The 22,008-nt window shown below is 39.2% G+C and overlaps 1 protein-coding gene across 1 annotated transcript in view; it reads right to left on the bottom strand.

Annotated features, from left to right (window-relative positions):
• Positions 1-21,780, bottom strand: part of LOC139133227 (uncharacterized) — a 56,807-nt gene extending 35,027 nt beyond the window's left edge. Inside the window, exons 1-2 of the mRNA XM_070699717.1 lie at positions 21,673-21,780; positions 13,855-13,908 (exon numbers count right to left, since the gene is read on the bottom strand). Of these exons, the coding sequence (XP_070555818.1) occupies positions 13,855-13,908; positions 21,673-21,697 (79 nt within the window). The 5' untranslated portion in view covers positions 21,698-21,780. The remainder of the gene's footprint in view (positions 1-13,854; positions 13,909-21,672) is intronic.
• Between the last annotated feature and the right edge of the window lie 228 nt (positions 21,781-22,008).

Here is a 22,008-nt window from a genome sequence, read left to right as displayed (position 1 = left end):
AAAACACTGCGATGTCAACAATTGAATATGGCATAAAACACGAAAAAATGCTACTTCTACTTCGATTTCGCGTAAACCATATCGCATTTTCGAGCGACATCGAGAAAGCTTTTCTACACTTTACACCATCAGTTTACAAAGCTCTTGTGGTTATCCGAGCAGATGAAGCCAGAAAGTTCGTCCAAAGCATACTGTTTCAAGGTAATACTTTTTTGAGCCATCACCTCCCCATTCATTCTCAATGCCATTGTAAAGGCCTATTAGAATCTCGCAAATGCACTTCAACTTCGGCAGACCTCGAGAACAATATTTATGTGGACAATATCCTCAGCGGAATTTACAGCAATGAAGAAGCGGTCGAATACTATAACGAGTCAAACCACCAGTTCGAATCGTGTATAGCTGGTGTGCTTGCAGAAGCAGACAATAAACTCGAACAAGACACATGCTCGGGCCTCGTTGGTTGACCAAAACAGATGAACTAACTTACGCTAAGAAAGATCACAAACCAGTCGATAGTCTCACAACAAAATGCGAAGTCGTCAAAACTACAGTGAGCCTGTACGACCCGCTTGGCTGCTTTTCTCGAGTTCATGTAAAGACAAAGGTGTTCATACAGCGATTGTGGAAGAAAGGACTGGCCTGGGATGAACACCTCCGTAATGAAATGTGTAAACAGTGGACAGATATAGCGCATGATCTGAGTAAATCTGACACCTGACATCACTTCTTGGTCTTCTGGCCAGAGGTCCATATATCTTTCTTTCATGAATATGACTTTGTTTGTGTACCGTCTATTTACTGTCTGTTCTGTGCTGTTTTGTGTCTATGTTTACAACTATTGTCTCACGAATTCTGACCTACTGTCATTGGATTATGGATTGGTATGATTGCGATTATTCTACAGAGCTAAAATTCAAGCGTCAGTACTTCACTTCTTCAATTCAACCTGAAAGTCAAGACCAAACTTACACGTGTTTGCCGATGTGAGCAAAAAGGCAGTTGATGCTATCGCATACCTTCATCATGGCAAAGAGACTGCAATAGTAACGGCAAAAACACGAGTTGCACCTCTCAAAGAACTAACTCTACGTCAGTTGGAGTTGATGGCTGCCTTGGTTGGCTCGAGGCCAATCAAGTTCTTGTGCAATGCATTTACGGATAAACTACGTATTCAACAATGTATTTTATGATCAGACAGTGAGATAGTTCTACACTGGTTAAACAGCGACAAGAAACTTCTGGTCTTTATTGACAATCATGTTAAACAATATCAGAGGAATTTTTTGCACTGCTAAATACTGTCCTACCAAGGAAAATCCAGCAGATTTGCTAACATGAGGGATTTTCGCGCGTAACCTTGTGACGAACAAACTTTGGTGGAATGGACCCTCTTGGTTACATCACGGCGACTGGCCCATCAGCGAATGTTTGACAGTGCAACCCATCACATTCCATTGTCAGCTGCAAGGGACGACAATCTCCTTGGTAACTCAGATCAGCCAGGAGATAACAAAACTGTCAACGACCTGAAATGCAAAATGCCAGGGACTGGCACACAATTCATCATGGATGCAAACAGATACAGCGAACTGCCACGTTCGTGTGTCTGCCTTGGTCATAAGGTTCGTCTCGAATTTGAAGAAATCAGCTGTTCAGAAACGTGGACCTATCACTGCAGATGAAATACAACATGCGAAACATGTTTGGATCAAACATATCCATCAAACGCATGGTCCTGATTGCAGTGACTAAGTTACAGACGCCAAAGTCACACCTCAAATTGTCGAAGGAAAGTCTCGAAGCAGTTTTAGCAGATGAAGAGAGCGAAACTATGTCAACTTTTCTCAACAAACAGTCGTCCTCCATCAAAACAAGCACGCTTGGAAGACAGCCTGGAAGAGAGTAGATCTTTGGACGTTGACCTAGGTGATTTTCATTATCAGCCACCTCAGGACTTGCACTGGAGTCTGAGAGAACTGTGACATTTGGCATTACAAACAGAACTGAATTTTCAATGGTAATTATTAAACATGACAGGCTTCAAAGAAAGTATACGAGAGAGCCTGTAAGAGGACCAGGTGCTAAGACGTGTAGGAAGTGTCACACTTACGGAGACCATGACAAACATCGATGTCCCTTTGATGAGTGTGTGTCATCAGAGCAATGTGGCTTGATAAACGAGCATTCCACTTGAAAACAATGACTCTTGGATACCAGTGCAATCATCTTGAAACTGAAATCGGGCATATAAAAGTCACAGAACACTTCCGAAATAAAGGAAATGGCATTTAAGTTAGCCTCCAAATCGTTTTTTCCAAAAGGTATACTCTGCGCTTGTCAATACAACCAAGAATAAATATTTGATTTGGACGACGGTTGGACTTGTGCCAAAGACCCCAGTCATCAAAAGTGATATCGCAATACTTCAGAGGCACTACAAAGGTAAAGCTCCTGCCAATATCGATGTAGCAAAGGAAGTATTCAGGATATCATCTATTCATTTAATGAACGTCATGATCGTAAATACAAATCCACTACTATCAGAAATCCAATCAGGGAAACGTTAGAAACTAACGACGAGTACAGAGTGACATTTCCAACAAGGAATAAGGAACAAGGATACAATGACACTTCTATTAATTCACAGAAGCAGCGGTGCATTCCATCATCGCCAACATCTACCCACAAACCCACACCGCTGACATCAGAAAAAAAGGAACTCCATTCTCACCAGTTTCATCCCCTGTGCAAAATCCAGCTTCTTCCACCTCGCCAGGAGCAACAAAATTGCAAAATATAGCCCCATGCGCTCCTGTAATGTCAGCTGTTTCACCGAGCGAATATCAGTCAAGTAACTCTTCGACTGCTATTGTTGAGCCAGTTTATCCTACTCCGAGCTCCATTTCGGCGCTACCCTCTACAGTACCACCGTATGGGCAGCCAAATCAACAGGTCTACAATCCCTACTTGTTAACCCAGCCGCATTTGTCATATTACGTATCGAATCAGGTGCCATTTGGAAACCCATTATATGGACAAATGTTTTATCAAAATCCTATGTATCAACACAGAGAAGCATAGACAGAGTGGCAACACTTGCATGCCTTTTGTTCCATGGTCGTCTCGGTAGACTATTGGCTTTTTATATTAAAATGAGCTTCAAAGGTGTTAAACTTTTTGAGGCTTTGTTTGTATTGTGGTTGATAATTACACGAGATTATGCGAAAAATACGACGAGATGGCATCGTACTGCCAGTCGCGTAGCAACCATAGTTACTTTGTGAGCTCTCAGGCCAGAAACACTGCTTCACGCCAATCAAAACATAACACGCCAGCAGTTTCATAAACATGTCATTCCTTGACGCACGTGTAAAAGACGGTATGACTGACCGTAAACCATTGAGTAAAACCAGACAGTATCGATAAAAGACTTTCAAATTTGGTTCAAACACACTCATTATATATTCATAAAAATATGAGAGGAATTTTTAAAACGGTAAAACTCACTTTCCTTAAGCTCAAAACACTCCGGTTTTCGCCAGCACATCAATTCCGATCAGCACCACACGACAACAACAACACAAACTTTGTCGAACATACTTTCGCTTAACAATTGGTGAAAAGCCGAAAATTACCGAAGGGTGCACGGTCAGCACTATTCGGAAAAGAGAGCCAAGAGCTTCGTGAGGCGAGGCAAACATGGATTGCTTACGTAACCGCTTCACGCCTTAAACAATAGCCGTTACCACTCTATCAATGTTTCTCTGTGGTATCAACTGGAATAAACATGAACAATTTTGTTTATTATCCAGATTACAACTTCGCATCCACGAGTGTGTTACAAGAACACCTCCCACAAGTATCAGATTCATATTTGCCGCCATTGCAGTTCACACCACTGCAGTCCCCACCACTGCCGTCACCAGTACGGGAAACAGTCTTCTGTTACGTGCAGAGAAAACGAACAAAAGGGTGAACTCAGCAGTTAACGTTTAAACAAAATTTATTACAAAAATAAAACTAATTGCTAAGTCAGGGATAGAGTACAAGCTTTAAAAGTGTACAGATTACTTATCTCAGCTGGGACGGCAAAGCTCCAGTCTCAGAGTTGTAATAGTCAGTCGGATGAATATGAATGAACAGTCCTTCGGCTTGCAGGCTTGTTGTTGCACAAAGTCCACAGTATAAATCCAGCGTTGGCAGTGAAGGTCTTGAAAAGTCTTGAGAATGACTACTGCTGGAGTTTAGTAACACACAAGAGACACGATCCCAAAAGTCTGACTGGAAGCTGAGCACGTCCCTTTTATAAAGGCATATAAGAACAATCTAGAACTTTTATTGACATGCTAATTACTGTTCTAAAATTATCTCCCTTACACAACTAATCAACTTTCCAGAACATTCCAAACATGACTAATTGAATTCAAGGTTGTTAGGTCATCAAGGGCAGTGACCTTGAGAATGTTCTAGACTAATTGAACTCAGGTCATGATGAGTGTGGGGGAAATGACCTACATGAAACAGTCTTCGAACTAAAACAACAGGATCTTCATTGAACACGTCGCCTTGCCATGATAGCTTTTGCACCTCAAACTACTGCGATACATTTGGTTTGAACTTTCTTGTTTTTTAACTCCGTAAAGTACCGTAGACACTATTGCTTTCTACTGTCACTGTCAGCGGTTTACACTTCTTTTGTTCTGGTTTTGCTAGTTAACCCTTGCTTCCCCACTACATAACCTCATGTGTTTCTTCAGCGTAGAAATATGACTCGTGTGGTAGTTGAATATTTTCGTTAAACACACAAAGAAACATTCCTTTGGTTAATCATAATTGAAGTTCCGTAATGCCATTAATCTTCTGTTCGTCAACAAGCACAAAAAATTGTGATTGTTTTGAATGTTACATTTCAAAGGATTTCACATTAAATTTTCTTTCCTGAAATCTATTTATAAGGTGCATTTTAGTTCAAAGCTGAGATACTGTCTCAAAGCCTTGGATGTTGTGTGTGCATTTGTCAGACAGTAGAAATGTTTTGATACAATGTTCTTATCAACTACGATTATCATTGAAATCGCTGTTCAAAACAGTCTTTTAACGCAGCTCAATCCGTTTCCATTGTAATTGTTCAGGACAACCACAGGCGACCCAATAAGTATTACTGAGTTTTTCCACAGTTTTCTCTATCATTTTCTCTTCTTTCTTCATGCTCTGAATGATCGGAATAAATAAAATAAATGGTTTACATAACCTAACCTAGCTTCTGTGACTCTTTATTTATTTTACACTCCATTACAAGGACGTATATCTCTCATACACACATGCTGTAATTAATTAGTCAACACAACTAATTATGCTAATCCGTGGACTTAACAGAGGTTGGTCAACATCGGAAAGATAGTGATGTTAATGAAAAAGGAGAAGGTATGAAGATCTTGGGAAACATGTCCCGAGGACGTCCGTAAACCTAGTGGATGCTTATATATTCATGATATGCGCAAACAAACACTGCTCATTATTCAAAAATAAACGGGAAGTTAGATCGAAAGGAACGCTGGAAACGTGCATGCTTTTCGTTGCCAAGCGCCAAATTCTAACATAACTAAGCAGACATGGTCCAGCTCCATGTAACAAATGCCACCCAGAAAGTATCTTCCGACAAAGCAGAAAAAGATCACCGGAATGACCGTTTTATGAGCTTTTTAACAAAATTATATAGATGTACTTTTCATCACTTCTTGGTCTTATGGCCAGAGGTCCATATATCTTTCTTTCATGAATATGACTTTGTTTGTGTACCGTCTATTTACTGTCTGTTCTGTGCTGTTTTGTGGCTATGTTTACAACTATTGTCTTACGAATTCTGACCTACTGTCATTGGATTATGGATTGGTATGATTGCGATTATTTTTCAAGTCATCGTTTTCTGGGAGTGTATATACCAAGTATAATTTACAAACGTCGTCGTGATTGAAGGCACAATGGTGACACATTAGCAGCAGAACACACTGGAGAATTTTGACAAGCACTGTGAATTTTTTAAACCAGTCACCATCATTTCTATTCACTCGCTATTATCTCCATGTCTGCCGGTAACATATCGTTATGGAGAAGTTTAGTTACACGTAATTACGTTCCATCATCAGCTGATCAATGATAACCATACGTCGCGTACGTGTAGGCGTAGAACGTTCGGAACGGCAAACAACACCTTTACATTGCACATACAAAATGTAGTATTTTTTAGATATTCTTAATGATTTCCGCGAATTTAGACAAGAAACCCTGTAAACTATCATGGAAAACATCTTTGATATCATAATATTTCGTAGAGTTTGCACCAGCGCAAGAAGTACTTGCTATATGATTTCCTTACATGAACGAAATGTTGTTGTCTCATTCCACTTGTTATCTGACGCCGCCCCAAAGAGTTCTCCAAACCATATAAAAAACTGTATCAAATAAAATCGGCTAATTTAATCCGAGGATACGAGCTAGAATATTCCTCATATAAAAATTAATGTTTTCTAAAACTTAAACGAATTTCCAATGTTTGTGAGAAAAAAAGGCAAAATTATCGTGAAGGCACAGCTTAACTGAAAGGCAGACCACCGTCCCTCCACCAACGGACGGTGGGCAGACAAAACCTTAGCAACACCACCCGATTGAGAGAACCACGCTTAACCACACGAACTTTGACCCTGGGAAATATGTTTACAAGTTTGCCCACATATAAACAACGTAACGGTCAAAGGTTTCAACTTCCGACTTCCTGCTTTACGGACGTCCTCATGCCATGAACTGCAGGCAAGGCACTGGTAGGGTTTGCACTATTCGCGACTATTTAAACGTTTGAAATAAGAGTAGCTGGCTCTCCTCGGCCATCGAAATACATTGGCTGCAGTAGATTTTGGATAAATGGTCATGACTGGCCGCAATTTGGTAATTTCTGGACACATTTCAGGAGAGCTTCTTACCTTCCCATTTTAGTAACCATTCCTATCTTTCGTGATGTTGACCAACCTGTAAAATCCCTGATAAGTCCACGGATTAGCATAATTAGTTGTGTGTGTGACTTTTAGTAACCATTCTATATTTCGCGATGTTGACCAACCCGTAAAATTCCTGATAAGTCCACGGATTAGCATAATTAGTTGTGTTGACTAATTAATTACAGCATGTGTGTATGAGGGATATACGTCCTTGTAATGGAGTGTAAAATAAATAAAGAGTCACAGAGGCTAGGTTAGGTTATATTAACCATTTATTTTATTTATTCCGATCATTCAGAGCATGAAGAAAGAAGAGAAAATGATAGAGAAAACAGTGTGAAAAACTCAGTTATACTTATTGGGTCACCTGTGGGACAACGTAAAGTGACGCGTAAATTGGAGTTTAGCTGTAGTTGAGAAACTCAACTACGCATGCAACAACCTTGTAATATCAGCGGAAATTAAGACAGCCATGGGACATACAAATAGACCCGTGAACAAACTTTACCCCTAGGAAGTTAACTCTTGCTCTCATTAATGTGCATTGCAAGAACTGAGTAAACACACATTTCAGCAGCAATATTCATTTTTTCATTCGATTTGTTGATTGAGCTATTTCTCATAAATTCCATGGCCCGGGAGAAATATCAGAGATGAAAATTTACTTTCGTAGATTTATTTGTGCATTCAGACTTTGGACTTCAATGGCCAATCAGCTTTCAGTATTCATAGCCAATCACATCGAGTTTGTGATGTTACGGTTTTCCACCAAAATGGATACTTTTCGTGCATTCTAGGTGTTACTGTTCAGTACTTTTATCGTTGTTGAGTTCTTGTTAATAAGGTGGTATATTTTAGAAGTTTAACAGGGTCATGCCTAATCAGTTTAGGGATGATTAGACCCAGTAAGGATGAGTTATGAAGCCCCATGTTTAATGTATGTTTTTATTTCGATGCAAAAACGCCATTGACAGTAAACTTATGGATGATGTCATATTAGTGTAGGAAGTAAACTAAAGTTTTGATTTATTTTTGATATCATATACTTTCAGGGGACCAATGTGTTTGTTGTAGGAGCTACTCATTTTGATGAGTGTTCTGTGATATTGGTAGAACAGTCAATATCACAGAACACTCATTTTGATGAGTGTTCTGTGATATTGGTAGAACAATCAAGTACATGTACTTATTGATTTTTCTGTTGTGTATTTTTCAGTTAATCGTATCTTATCGTATCGTATCATGACGTAGTGTGTTAGTTCATTGATGCGCATTAAAAACAATATATCCCCGAAGTTTGAGCCTCCATTTTTTCATTGTTGTGAAAGGGATGAAAGTCCTCATTAACGAACCAATGTTGTTGGTGCAGGAATATTCTTCAAAACGGAAGATGACAAAAGATCTAGGTTGCTAACCCAAGGGGTATGCTGAAGAGGTAAAGTACAAAGCTCTTGGAGAAGAGTGGAGGGGTCTGAAGTTTGTATCAGAGGAGATAAAATCTGTTATAGCAGAAAATCAGCCAATAGAAAGTGCAGAAGGACACTACGCCAAGTGGATGGACAAATATGAGCAATTTATTAAGGCCAATGATAAGTATTGTGCTTTGTTGAGGGAAGATGCCCATGCTGAACACTGTGAACATTGGTATGATTAAAAGAATGTTTTGATAACAAGTGTGAAATCCAAAATAGAAAACTGTTTATCAACTAAATCAGAGGAGCAACGAGCCATCACACCAGCAAGTTCTTCAGTCACCAAAGCAGGCTTTATAGCAAAGTACAAAACATCAATGAACAGCAAAATGCCTCAGCAAAATCAGTTGAAAAGGCTAAAGAGTTTGAAAAGAAGTTGGCATTGTTAGAAATAGAACTACAGCACCAAGCACATGAGTCACATGAGATCAAGACTACTGGACGAGATTGAAAGTGATATTGACAGCCAGTATGTCAGCAGTGAAAACAGTGATAACAATGATTCAAACGAAGATCAAGAGCGTTCAAACCACTGTCACCAGAATGACAACAGAGAATTAGACAATGTCAAAAGTTGAAGTAATACCTAAGAAATCAAATGACCCTGACAAGGTACTTAGCGATGTTTTGATTGAAATACAGAATCCTGAACTTGAAATAATAAAGTTTGATGGTGACTGTTCGACCCAATAAGTTCAAGCGACAATTCAGAGGGACTGTGCTCGAATGATGAGAGGATAGCTTTTGTAGAGCAATTGACTATAGTTGAAACTCATCTTATTGTGGTTGGTTTCTCATACCTTGATGCTGATGTTGCAAATCGTTGGCTACCTAGCTGCAATGAAAGAGCCAAATAGAAGATACGGTGATCCTGAGGCAATTGCTGATTTACATGTGAAGAAGGTATTATCCTGGCCACCTATTTGAGCAGACGATCCAAAAGCCCTGGATGAGTTTACAGTGTTCTCGAAAGAATGTGAAGTTGCAATCGGTTGTGTTGGTAGTTCTTGTGTACTTGAGTATTCAGAGAACTTGAAGCACATTATTCAAAATTTGCCTATTCACTTGCATGAAAGATGAAGAAGTATTGCCAAAAGTCTTCGTGAGAAGGAAAAGAGAATTGGTTTCAATGACCTTGTAAAGATCTCCCAGTTAGAAGTAACCAAGCTAATGAACAAATTTGTAGAAGAGATAGATAACTTGGTTTCTGACATAAGATAGAAAGGAACCGCACACAGGGCAAGGTTGCTGCTGCAACAAATGTTGACAATGTTTGTCTGAATATTGGTGTTGAGATGCCTAGCCACCTGTCCAAAACTTGAGACGATGGGCCTGAAAGACAGGAGAGATCTGGTGAGAATATTGAAGGTGTGTTGCAAGTGTTTAAGAAAGAAACATGTTGCCACTAGATGCAAATCGAAGATAACCTGTGATGTGTAAAATGGTAATGATCACAAAGTCTTACATGATTTCAATCAACAAAAGGAGCAGAAGAGTGACAACCAACCTACCAAAAGTACAATGACTGCTGATCAGCAGACGAGTGCTCATACTGTAAGTCGTGGTGGTTGTACAATGCCAATTGTTCCAGTGAAGGTGATTTTGGGGTCTAAGACAGTAAGATTTAATCCATTTCAGATCCTGGTAGTAATGTATCGTTCTGTACTGAAGGTTCAGCACAGGAGTTGCAGGCACCTGGTACCAGGATGACTCTTGCCTTGAAGACAATGGGTGCATGCTCTATGTGAAATTCCAACATGAGTGATATTCGTTCTGAAGATAGAGGTCATAAGTGGTGAAGGGGTTCCAGTGAAACTGCCTCCTATATTAACAAAGGCAAGTTTACCTGTTGAGGAGTGGCACATACCTTTCCAGAGGGATATTTCTGCCTGGGAACACCTTAGCAATGTTGACCTCCCTAGACTGAAGATCAACAGCAGTATTGATTTACTTATTGGTAACAATGTTCCAGCAGCCTATGCACGTATAGATGTGAAGACACCAGGAAGTCCTTATGCAACAAACACCCACTATGATGGGTGCCTTGGGGTGTTAAGAAGACTTGAAAGGGGAAGAACTGCAGTAATTATGTCATTACTGACAGTAGTTTGGAGAAGTTGTATAAATAAAGTCTGAACTATGACTTCCCAGAGAGAAGAGTAGATGATAGAAGAGAAATGTCATGGGAAGACATGCGTTTTATAGATGTGATGAATAGCTCTTGTAAGATGGTTAATGGTCAGTATCAGGTGGATTTTCCTCTCAGAGATCAAAATTTTATTTGAGATTACTCGATTACCGACAGATGGCAGAACTATGGTTGAAAAGTCTGCCAATAAGAATCGACAATTTAAAGCACATTATATAGACTTCATGGAGAAAGTAATTGCCAGTTGGTATGCAGAAGAAGTTTCGGATGGGGAGAAACCAAAGGAGGGAAGAGAATGATACATATCACATCATGGGGTGTACCATCCAAGAAAGCCGGATAAGATCAGAGTGGTGTTTGATTGTGCAAAGTGTTGTGGGATATCTCTAAATGATGTTCTGCTTCCCGGTCCAAATCTGATGAATGATCTTCAGGGAGTGCTGATGAGGTTTAGAGAGTTTCCTGTAGCCTTCTTGAGTGGCATTGAGTGCATGTTTCTGAGAGACAACGATACCTGCTGAGAATTTTATGGTGGCCAAAGGGCGATATGAATCAGAAGGCTAAGGTGTACCTTATGGGTGTGCATCTGTTGAAGAGGTGTCTGCACCATCATGCTGTAATTATAGCCTCAGGAGAACTGATGCAGACAATAGATGTAATTCCAGTCAAGAGGCAGTCAATGCTCTACATAATAATTACTACATGGATGATGGAATAAAATTAAAAACAGTAACTGTTGAAAATGCTGAAAAGGCCATTCACTTGGTAAATGAGCTAAAAATCTTTGTGCCAAGGCTTCAACTTAACCAATTGGTCAAATAATGAGAGAGAAGTGTTGAAGAAATCTCAGTGATGGCTCGAGCTAACGAGCTGATTGACCTAGACCTGGAATCATCACAGCTTCCTAGAGAAAGAGCACTTGGGTTCTTATGTAATGCGGAGATGGATGAGTTCCAGTTAAGTGCCAAATCATGAAGACAGAGGGGACAAGAAGGCCAATTATGTCAGTATTAAGCTCCATTTATGACCCTTTGGGTTTTATAGCACCTCTTTATATTCCTGCAAAGACTGCTTCAAGAGATGTTCAAACAAGATGAGATGACGAACCAAGTGATGATATCTTTAGAAAGTGGTAGACCTGGAAGATGAGCATCGAAGACTTGGAAGAAGTAAAGATTGCTCGATGCCATGTGACAGCAGAATCTGAAAAGGTGGCATACAGAGAGTTGCATACCTTTGCTGATGCCAGTGCAGTTGGGTATGGCTGTGTTATCTATATCAGACAGATCAATGCAAATGGCCACATACATTGTTCATTTATGTTTGCCAAGGCAAGAGTGACTCCTTTGAAGAAGGTAACTATACCTAGATTAGCAGTGAAAGTGGTCGCTATAGTTCAAAGAGAGTAAGACTTTAAGATTGACAAGACTGTACTGGACAGACAGCACAGCAGCTCTGAGATATATCATGAATGACAGAGCAAGATACCACACGTTTGTTGCAAACCTTGTTCAGCTAATCAGAGAAGCTTCAGTTCCTGAGCAGTGGCACTATGTGGATACAAAGTTGAATCTTGCAGACTTGGCTTCAAGAGGTGTTAAGACAACCAGAGAGCTGAATGATAGAAATTGGCTTCGTGGACCAGACTTTCTGTGGCAGAAGGAAGATGAATGGCCGGAGCAAGTGATTTCCATGCAGATGGAGGAGAATGATCCAGAAGTGAAGACTAGCTGTGTGACCATTCAATCTGATGATACTTCAGTCATTGATTCTTTGGTGACAAGAATCTCTGGTTGGTGGAAATTAAAAAGAGAGTGGTGTCATGGGTCATCTTGGCTAAGAAGAAGTTTTTGAAGTTGATTGGAAGATTAGAAGAGAAAGTGGAAGAATCTGTTCTGCGCTTGACTCCAAAGATGTTAAATGAGAGTTAAGTAGCTATAGTGAAGGCCATTCTAAATAACGCACATAATGAAGAGATGGAAGCTCTGTCCAAGGGCAAGACAGTCTCAAGAAAGAAGTCCGCTTTTCAAATACCATCTTGCGTTGACAGATAAGGGTCTTATCTGTGTTGGTGGTAGACTCAAAGAAGCAGACCTACCCCATGAGACAATGCAACCACTAGTATTACCAAAGAATGCACAAGTATCAGTCATGATTGTCCAGGATGACCATTCCACTGTTGGTCATTTGCGAAGAAATGCCATATTGGCAAAGGTGAGAGAGGGGTACTGGATCGAGTCAGTTGGCGAAGAGATTCGTTAGAAGTTGTGTCACGTGCTAACGGTATCAAGCAGTGCCATGTGAACAGATGATGGTTGACTTGCCGGCAGATAGAGTTGAGGCAGAAGTACCACCATTTACGTTCTGTAGCATGGATTAATTTGGTCTTTTGATAGTGCACAGAGGAAGATACGAGGTGATTCAGTATTGGTTTATATTAACACATTAAAATAAGGACGTGTGGGATGGCTGTGGTGTTGACTCAATCACTTAATCCGCTGATACGGACAGCGGATTAGCAAGTTGGCAATGTTTTCGGAGCAATTACAGTGGTGTATACACAAGTTGGAGAGGAGATAAGGACTTGTCGTTTATATAATAAGCAGTCAGACGTTGTGGAGTTGAACTCTTTATTTGAAATATCACAGTCAAAATTAATAAAATCAAATAAGGTAAACCATTGCACAAAAACTCTCCTCCCCACCCAAGTGGACTTTCATCTTTCCCCAGTGTTACTACCTGTGTGTATTTGATTTATGAGACGGTATTTTATCATTTTACTTTTCCAGTGTGTATAAAACACAGTCCAGATACTTTGGCAAAGTATAGATGTTAGTCCCTTTGATTATTGGTGTAGGGAAATTGTTTTGGTGAAAATTAGTTTATTCTTATGCCATTTTGTCTACATATATACCACCCAGTGCTTCATAGTATAATCTGAAGACGTTCCATTTTACAAGTTAAACCGGGTCATGCCAAATTAGTTTAATGAATTTTATTATTGTCAATGCAAAGAAAGCCATTGACAAATACAGTGTTCGTGACGAAAGCAAGGTGGAAGTTCAGGACGCATTACAATTAATAAGGTCCATGGCCTCATTTAAGGCGAGCGAGAGACTAACTGTACGCGAAAAGCAAAGAAATGGTTCAAGATTGTAAAGTAAATCCAAACAAATATGTGCGAACAACACAGATCACCGAATTCATTAAAGAATTACACAGGTATTGGCAGTCTTACCTGTCGACGAATCCGAGGACGTCGATCGGACAGTTCTTGTAGTACTTGAAGCACCTACAAATTAAAGTTATGTCATTTCTTGTTAGCTAAGGAAACAAGCACAATTATATTATCTTGTTATTTCTTTAATCAAGAATGGAAGGGTACTACGTCAACATGTAATCGTTTTAGATCGGTGCTTTCTGGTCATGTGTCAGCCAACGAAATATACTGTGCTTTGCAGTTCTAGCAGTAGAAGTCATAACATGGCAAAACCCCTTTCTGTCAAAATCTAATCATTACATCGGCAAAATATTCCTAACACTTCTTGTTCATTACATTCTCTATGAAACTAAAGTGCGCAATTCTATTGAATAAAGGAGCGAAAATGAAATTTAATTTACACATTTACGCACATTGCATAGTTCAGAGATAAAACCGATAACTGATAAATATATATAGTTAAGCGGCGATACACAAAAAAATACATGGACGATTGCAAGCGCATGTGTATATTATATATATATATATATATATATATATATATATATATATATATATATATATATATATATATATATATATATATATATATATATATATATATATATATATATATATATATATCATATATATATGGTATATAATAACAAAAATAATTCCAAGTACAAAGTACTTAAGTTACATGAATCTCGCAATCTTAGATTTTGATGACTATAATTCTCTTTAAGGATATCTGTGTATATGTGCGTACGTGCATACATACACAAATACACACATACATACACATATACATACATACATACATCCATACATACATACATCCATACATACATGCATGCATACATACATACACATACATACATACATACATACATACATACATACATACATACATACATACATACGTACGTACGTACGTACGTACGTACGTACATACATACATACATACATACATACATACATACATACATACATACATACATACATACATACATACATACATACATACATACATACATACATACATACATACATACATACATACATACATACATACATACATATGGTAATTAATAAGTAAAGCATTGTTGCAACTGTGTTCAGCTTCACTCTGGGTCTTACTGGGGAATAGCCTTAAGCTGTCTGTTGCGAACAGTATTCGTATATCGTCCAGTCCTTAGGGACCGTTCAGTTTTTACGGCCTGGGGGCCGGCAAAATCTTGTCGGCGGTGTTCAAAAAAATATAGACCCCCCTGCATTTTTCGTGAAAAAAAGATGAAACCCCCCCCCTTTGTCAGACGAAAAAATTTGATGACCCCCCCCCCCCCCCCCCCCGCTGAAAAATAACCAAAACCCATAAGTCAAATTTACCCGCACGGTTTGGATTTGAACTCTGGTACGCGGCGCACTTTATTCGTGTAGCAGAGATGCCAGTACACAAACTTCTCAGCCACATCCATGCAAACGTCTGTTAATTAGGACGACTGTAAGGCAATTTTTAACTTCATTTCAATAGACAACTTATGTCCATGGACATTGTATAAAGTAAATTGTATTGGAGTGGTTTGCCAAAGGCAGCCCTCTGGTTAAGAGGTCATGGGCCATTACGTAAAGTCAAGTTTATTCTAGTGGGCCACAAAAGTGGCCCACTGGTAAAGAGGGTCGATCATGGCCATTGCATAAAGTAAACTTTACTGGACAGGGCCGCTAAAGGCGTCCGGCCGTTAAGATGGTCATGGGGTATTACAATAAAGTCAATTTATTGTAGTAGTAGGCTGCCGCAGACGGCCCGCCGGTAAAGAGGGTCGATCATGGCCATTGCATGAAGTAAACCTAATTGGAGTGGGCCGCCAAAGGCGTCTGCCCGTTAAGAGGGTCATGGGTTATACATAAAGTATATTTATTGTAGTGGGCCGCCGAAGGCGCCCCGCTGGTAAAGAGGGTCGATCATGGCCATGGCATAAAGTGAACTTTATTGTAGGTATTATCTTTTTGAAAATGTGGTGACCCCCCTTTCCTACCAGTGAAAAAGCGATGACCCCCCCCCTTCGCGGATTCCAAAATTACGATGACCCCCCTCCCCTGGATTTTGCCGCCCCCCCCCCCGGCCGTAAAAACTGAACGGTCCCTTACAAGATATCCGAGGTGCCACACGGGACCGTAATACTGTGTAATTGAAGACGAACACGCCGGTAGAATTGAGATTGATGGCTTTATTTACTGCACGGGAACTCAGCCCGAGTTACAACTTAAACTCTCTCATCATCTTCTCTCAACGTCTCCCCCTCTGAATGAATGTCATTTCTCATTTACTCTCTTACGTAATCTACCTTTACTCTAACGGTAATACACATTGTATTGTATTGACACACCATCTCGTGATACAACGAAATCCTGACTCTCCATGATATGTTGACTCTGCAAACTTACAGTCACTTTTATTGCCACCTTGATGGTCACCTTGAAACATCACGCGCTGTACGTATGTACAATCACGCCACTTTCTTAAATTAAAGATGCTGACGTGTAAAATACTGACTTGGGAGATATTACAGCATAAATCAACATCATAAAACCCTGTTCATGTCACTCGGTACTTGGTGGAAAATATACGCCGATGTGAGAAATTCAAGACTGTGACACGATTGACCGACCAGTTGGAGATGAAATAGTTGTTAAAAGGCAGGGGATAAAAAACTGCAACAAGTTAAAACAAATACAGTAAAATACTGACCGACCAGCGGGAAATAAAACACTTGCAAATCGAAGAGAATCAAAACACACAAACGTTTCGGATGCAACCCTTCGTCAGTACTAAAACCCGCTAGAGAAACGTGGAAAAACAAGAAATTAAAAGAGCCAATCAAACACTGTTTAAGAGAACGATCACAAAATACGCATTCATACCGGCTGGTGCCAGAGTGCGAAGTTTAAAAACTGTAGCCTGTTAGAGTTTATGGCGGGTAGAGTCGGTGGTGGAAATAATAGCAGACACTACCATGTCAGATCGACCACGATGGGGTGGTGTACAGAAATGTTTCGCCACCGGGTATGCAAGTTTGTTGTCGGTCACGGTGCAAAGGTGTTCAGCAAAGCGATCACCTAGGCGACGCTTTGTTTCGCAAATACATAACATTGACTCTACCACGCTGCCCTGAATGAAATTGGTAGTAAAAGTATGCGGGTAGGAGTTACACACTCGACGGCCACATGATGATGTTCCAGTAGCGCGTACGAAATGCAATGATGAAAAAAATATGCTGTGTGTTGGGGGAGTTAGTGAAGATGGAAAAACTCCTCAAAGATGATTATGCGGATTCTATGGTTTCAAGTAGTGAAAGTCATTTAGCTTTTTGAAATTACTAATTTGCATATTGTGAAATAAAAATTTCCTCATAGGGATAGATATTTGAATTCTCTCGATAAAAATCCACGAAACTTGCTCTGTACATTGAAGATACTATGTTAAATACTAATGAAAGTCTTTTAGCATTTTACATCACCTTGTTATTAATGTGCTTATTTAACGAGCTTTCCCAATTACGGACACAAAACTGGAAGAACTTTACCGAAGTTTTGTGGAACTTACTTTTCATATTGATAAGACAGTGATATCGTATTAGTGGAAGATATTTTGCATTTTCCTGTCAGCTATAATTGATAATTTACACATTTTGGAATTTAGCACATCCATTGGAAGAACTTGGCCAAAGTTGCTGAAAGTCGCTTTGTCAGCTGATCGGTAACTTGTATATATATTGATTTTTTTTCAAAATTAGTGATAAACTGGAGGAACTTTGTGAAGCGTATTATTTGTGATGTTGATCATAACAATTCGATGAAGTTGCAAACTTGTAGCAAAAGTTCAAGTTTACAGAAAACTGCCTCGCAATAAATACTGCAACACGGGAGCATTTTCAATCAATGCCTGGTCTATCTATATTACAACATTGAATTGAAAAGTAATAATTGACAATGACACTTGTTTTGACCAATATAGACTAGATCCAAGAAGTTATTGTCCCACGATCATGTGAATTCTAGAAACACCTGCCTTGCAATTGACGAAGAATGGCTGATAAACGGTAATTGAAGTTCAAGTTGGAGTATTTACAATTCTTCCATTCTTTCAGTAACATGTGACTTTTGTAATTGTACAACGGACACGGATAAAGAGACGTTTGCAGTGATGCTCGTGGTGGTAGACAAGCCACGGACGCCTGTACGAAGTCCTTTCCGCGTGGACATTGATAGATCACATCATAAGAGACAGCCGACTTGATCAAGCAAGACATGGCATTTTTGTATGAGATAGATCCTTAGTCTGATCCATATTAAAGTTACGCTGAAGCAAACCTACATATCGCCTCTTCATTTTCCCAAGGCTTCCGACGACCATAAACAGTCATGTTACTTACCTGTACCTGTCGTAAACCATATACAATGCGCTAACATTACAATCGATTGACGACACACGATTCAAACGAGCAACTTTGAACACGATTGGAACTAATTTGGGTAATTGGATAGTTAAGTGATGTTGGTTTAAAGTGCAAATGTAAGCTCGTCTGCTTTTCTTTTTTAGCAATACACTGGTTCTTATGGGCAATTGGTAATATTGCAACTTCAAGCTAAATTAAATAATCCAATTCTCCCAATTTAGTTCAATCGTGTTTTGGGGTAAAACCTGTAAAATCGAGACAGATGTTACAAGTTGCTGGGCCTGGTTTTTTTCATCATTATGATATTAGATCGGAATTTTTAAAATCATAGCAGTCTTGCTTTTTGTAAATTAGCAACGATGATCAGTCGTCGAAAATGAGGGTCAGGATTTTCGATAAGTTTCAGATTTGTTATTTTTCTAATTCAGTCATAATATTTTACGACGGAAGATTATTTGAGTTACCGTTACAGTTCATCGGGTACTAGTACAGTGCCCCTCTCCCCATTCCTCTGACTCTTAGGTCGTAAATAATGCCGGCTCCTTAATACCAAATACCATGGTGGTAACCAGTTTTTGAGATCAAAGGAATTGATTGTATTCGATTTGCTCGCAATGCTCAAATTTCGTTCGCAATTTTCTTCCCCGACAACCCAACTTCTTAGAGTCTGCTTGTCACCCTAAATCCACCATGTTAGGCTGAGGAGTCGCACTCCTTGAGGTTTTTATATATGTTGCAAGTTGTAACTTTTCATTCGCAAGAGAAGAGAACGAGTCAAGCCTGCACGGCAGATTTTAAATAATATATCGTTTCTATGCTAACATGACGCCGTATATCTTTTGGCCATACGCCAGTTTTATTGTCCGTTGGCAGATTTACAATCCCAAAGTGCTAGCGATGACCTTTAAGTCTTCCAAAAACGTTTGATACAGGTGTACGTACTTTGTTCTCAATTGTGTAGTTTTTACTAAATACACCTTAAGTTAATATAACAGGTAAACAGCATCGGATATACAGTAGTCAAGGCTCCAATCCAAACACATTCGGTACGCAGGGGACCCTTTAGTTGTCGATCAAACTCCGCCCATCTTCCCTTGAAAGCTGTACGGTCTCGTGTGAGCATACAACTTTATTCTGTGAGTGGTTTGTCATGGAAGGTCGAAACGATAACCTTTGGCCACTAGCGTATTGCTAACGCGTTTCCATAGTAAGAGGCAAAGACGCATGCGCTGTAACCTTGGAAACGACATTTGAAAATCAAGTCACTTTGTAGGCAGTCAACAGCTTACTAAACCCCAAAATATGTTGCGTTTGTTTATCGAAAAATAAAAGTTCTATGAAAAGGTAAAGCGATATGCAATTACATGTACTTGGACTTTGTCTGTTGTATTTATAATTTAAACTTTTGTCGCATGTTTGCAACTTCATTGAAAGTGGTGTAATAAACATTATGATGAACAATCTTCACCAGTGACTAATTCCAAAGGTCATTATGTATGCAAATATGTAATTAGCTGAAATAAGAATGCTTAATTTCTTTCACTGCTGTCATTGTATCACCACTTTATATGGCAAGTGTAATTGCTTCTGGTCAAGTCCTGTGAGAGCTCATTAGATATGCATAATTTAAATTAACTGACATTAAAATGCAAAATATCTTCCTCTAGTACAACATAATTGTCTCATCAATATACATAGCAAATTTCATCAACTTTTTAGAGTCCTTCCAGTCTTATATCCCTAATTGGGAAAGTTAGTAACTTGCTGATGCAAAAATGATAAACGATTTCATTAACATTGAATCATAGTTTCCTCAACACACATAGCAAGTTAAATCGATCGACTTTTAACAGGTCAGTGAAGAGATATCCCTAATTAGAAAAGTTCATTAAATATGTAAAGTAGAAATTAGACGTTCTAAAAAATCAAAACCGACTTTTTGTAATGACATCATAGTATCTACAATGTCCCAAAGTTTCATCAACTTTAGTCAAGACAATCCAGATATAAATCCTTTACATGGAAAGTTCGTGAAAAATACAAATTAGTTATTGGCAGAAGTAAAACTGCTTAATGACTTTCAATAATGTTTTCTTCAATGGCCATCACAAGTATTGTCAACATTGATCTAGTCAATTCAGACACATTTTCCCTAAATAGACGCTGCTCTACCTCGAGTTGTTGTGTAGACAGTCAGGAAGTCAACAGGTTCCCTAGAAATTGTGGTATTCACAATTTCATTGAATACAGTATCGTCCCAATCTTAATCAGGGTATATCTCTGACTCCGGTGTGTCACTGTTGTCTAAGTTACTCAAAGTCTCTCTGTTTCCGTGTTTTTTGTTGTTTCCTGAGAACATCACTTGTATCGGCGGACTCAGGCCGTATTTAGTAAATGTTGTACTGAACAACTACTACGTAAGCTACCCGACAGCTTGTGCATATTATTTTTAGTTAAAGGCAAGCAATGCTCAAGTGTTGGGATGTATATCATTTGGTAACCCAAATTTATGTGAGAGCCGGCGTATTTTTAGTCGTTTCTTTCATTTTGCTAACAAATTCCTATATTAAATCGGCAAATAAGATCGCATACAGTGTTTCCCCTCTTGCCAGACAGATTCCATTTACGGGTGACCCTGTAGCTGTCCGTCCAGCCTCGACCCACACACAGCCTAGAATTCTGTAAAGTCTCTGTGAATCATTTGCCATGAAAAGGCCAAATGATAACCTTTGACCAGTAGCCTATTGGACGCGAATTCTTTCAGGAAACATGTAAGTACGCTACTTTATTCATTCTGTGAATTATTTGCCACATTTAGGCCAACCTTTAACCTTTTGCCAGAAGCCTATTGCTTGCGCTTTATCATAGTCTTACTAAAACATCAATCATCATATCTTTTTTACTAATGCAGAAATGAAATAATAATGATAATGGTGATAATGAAAAACGATAAATTAAATGCAATATGAGACCGTTGCAACTGTGGACCATGGCTTTCTGATTGTTATTTTGGAAGGATGTATAAAGTCAGTCCCTGCCAACGCAATGTCACGATGGTATCAACTACTATCTGGGAGAGTATTGATAATGTTTGTAAATTTGCTCGTTATGAAATTCCAAACAGTGGCTGAGTATGGCCGATTCTTTGCGTACGCTGTGACACTTAGTGAAGGGCGTATCTTCTAACAGTTCCCCAATGGAATCTTACTAAAAAATCAAGACCTCAGCTGGTATCAAGTCATAGCATGTTGTAAGTTGCACCTCTTGAGCACTTCTTATGTCGAAAAAACGTGATGTCGACAAATATTTCCACTAGGTGTGATTAGCATATTATTCAACAAATTGTTTGTAAATATGAGAATACATTAGCAACAAAGTTAAACGAATTCCTTACCGAAGCTCAGCTGCGACATTGTCATGAGTTGGGCGCTCGTAGGCACTTCTTCAAATGATTCCTCCAGGCAAGATATTAACTCCCTCGAGCTCCAGACATGCTTTGATGCAGTTTTAACTATATACTACTTGTTAACTATATACTACGCCCTTAGTTACCAGCACCAGTATATATGTTCAGCCCACAAAGTTGCGCAGAATAGATGCGCGGAAAAACAATATTTCGCCGAATGAAACAAAACACACACACGTATAAACGTGGCACTGACAAACGCTCGACGATTTCGAAGTTTTAAAGGCATTTGAATTTCGGTGTCATCAGATGGAACTGGAAGTA

The sequence above is a fragment of the Ptychodera flava genome, chromosome 5, assembly GCF_041260155.1.
Source record: "Ptychodera flava strain L36383 chromosome 5, AS_Pfla_20210202, whole genome shotgun sequence".
Lineage (NCBI taxonomy): Eukaryota > Metazoa > Hemichordata > Enteropneusta > Ptychoderidae > Ptychodera > Ptychodera flava.
The sequence above is the reverse complement of the archived record's forward strand: the minus strand, read 5'-3'. Positions and strand labels throughout refer to the sequence as shown.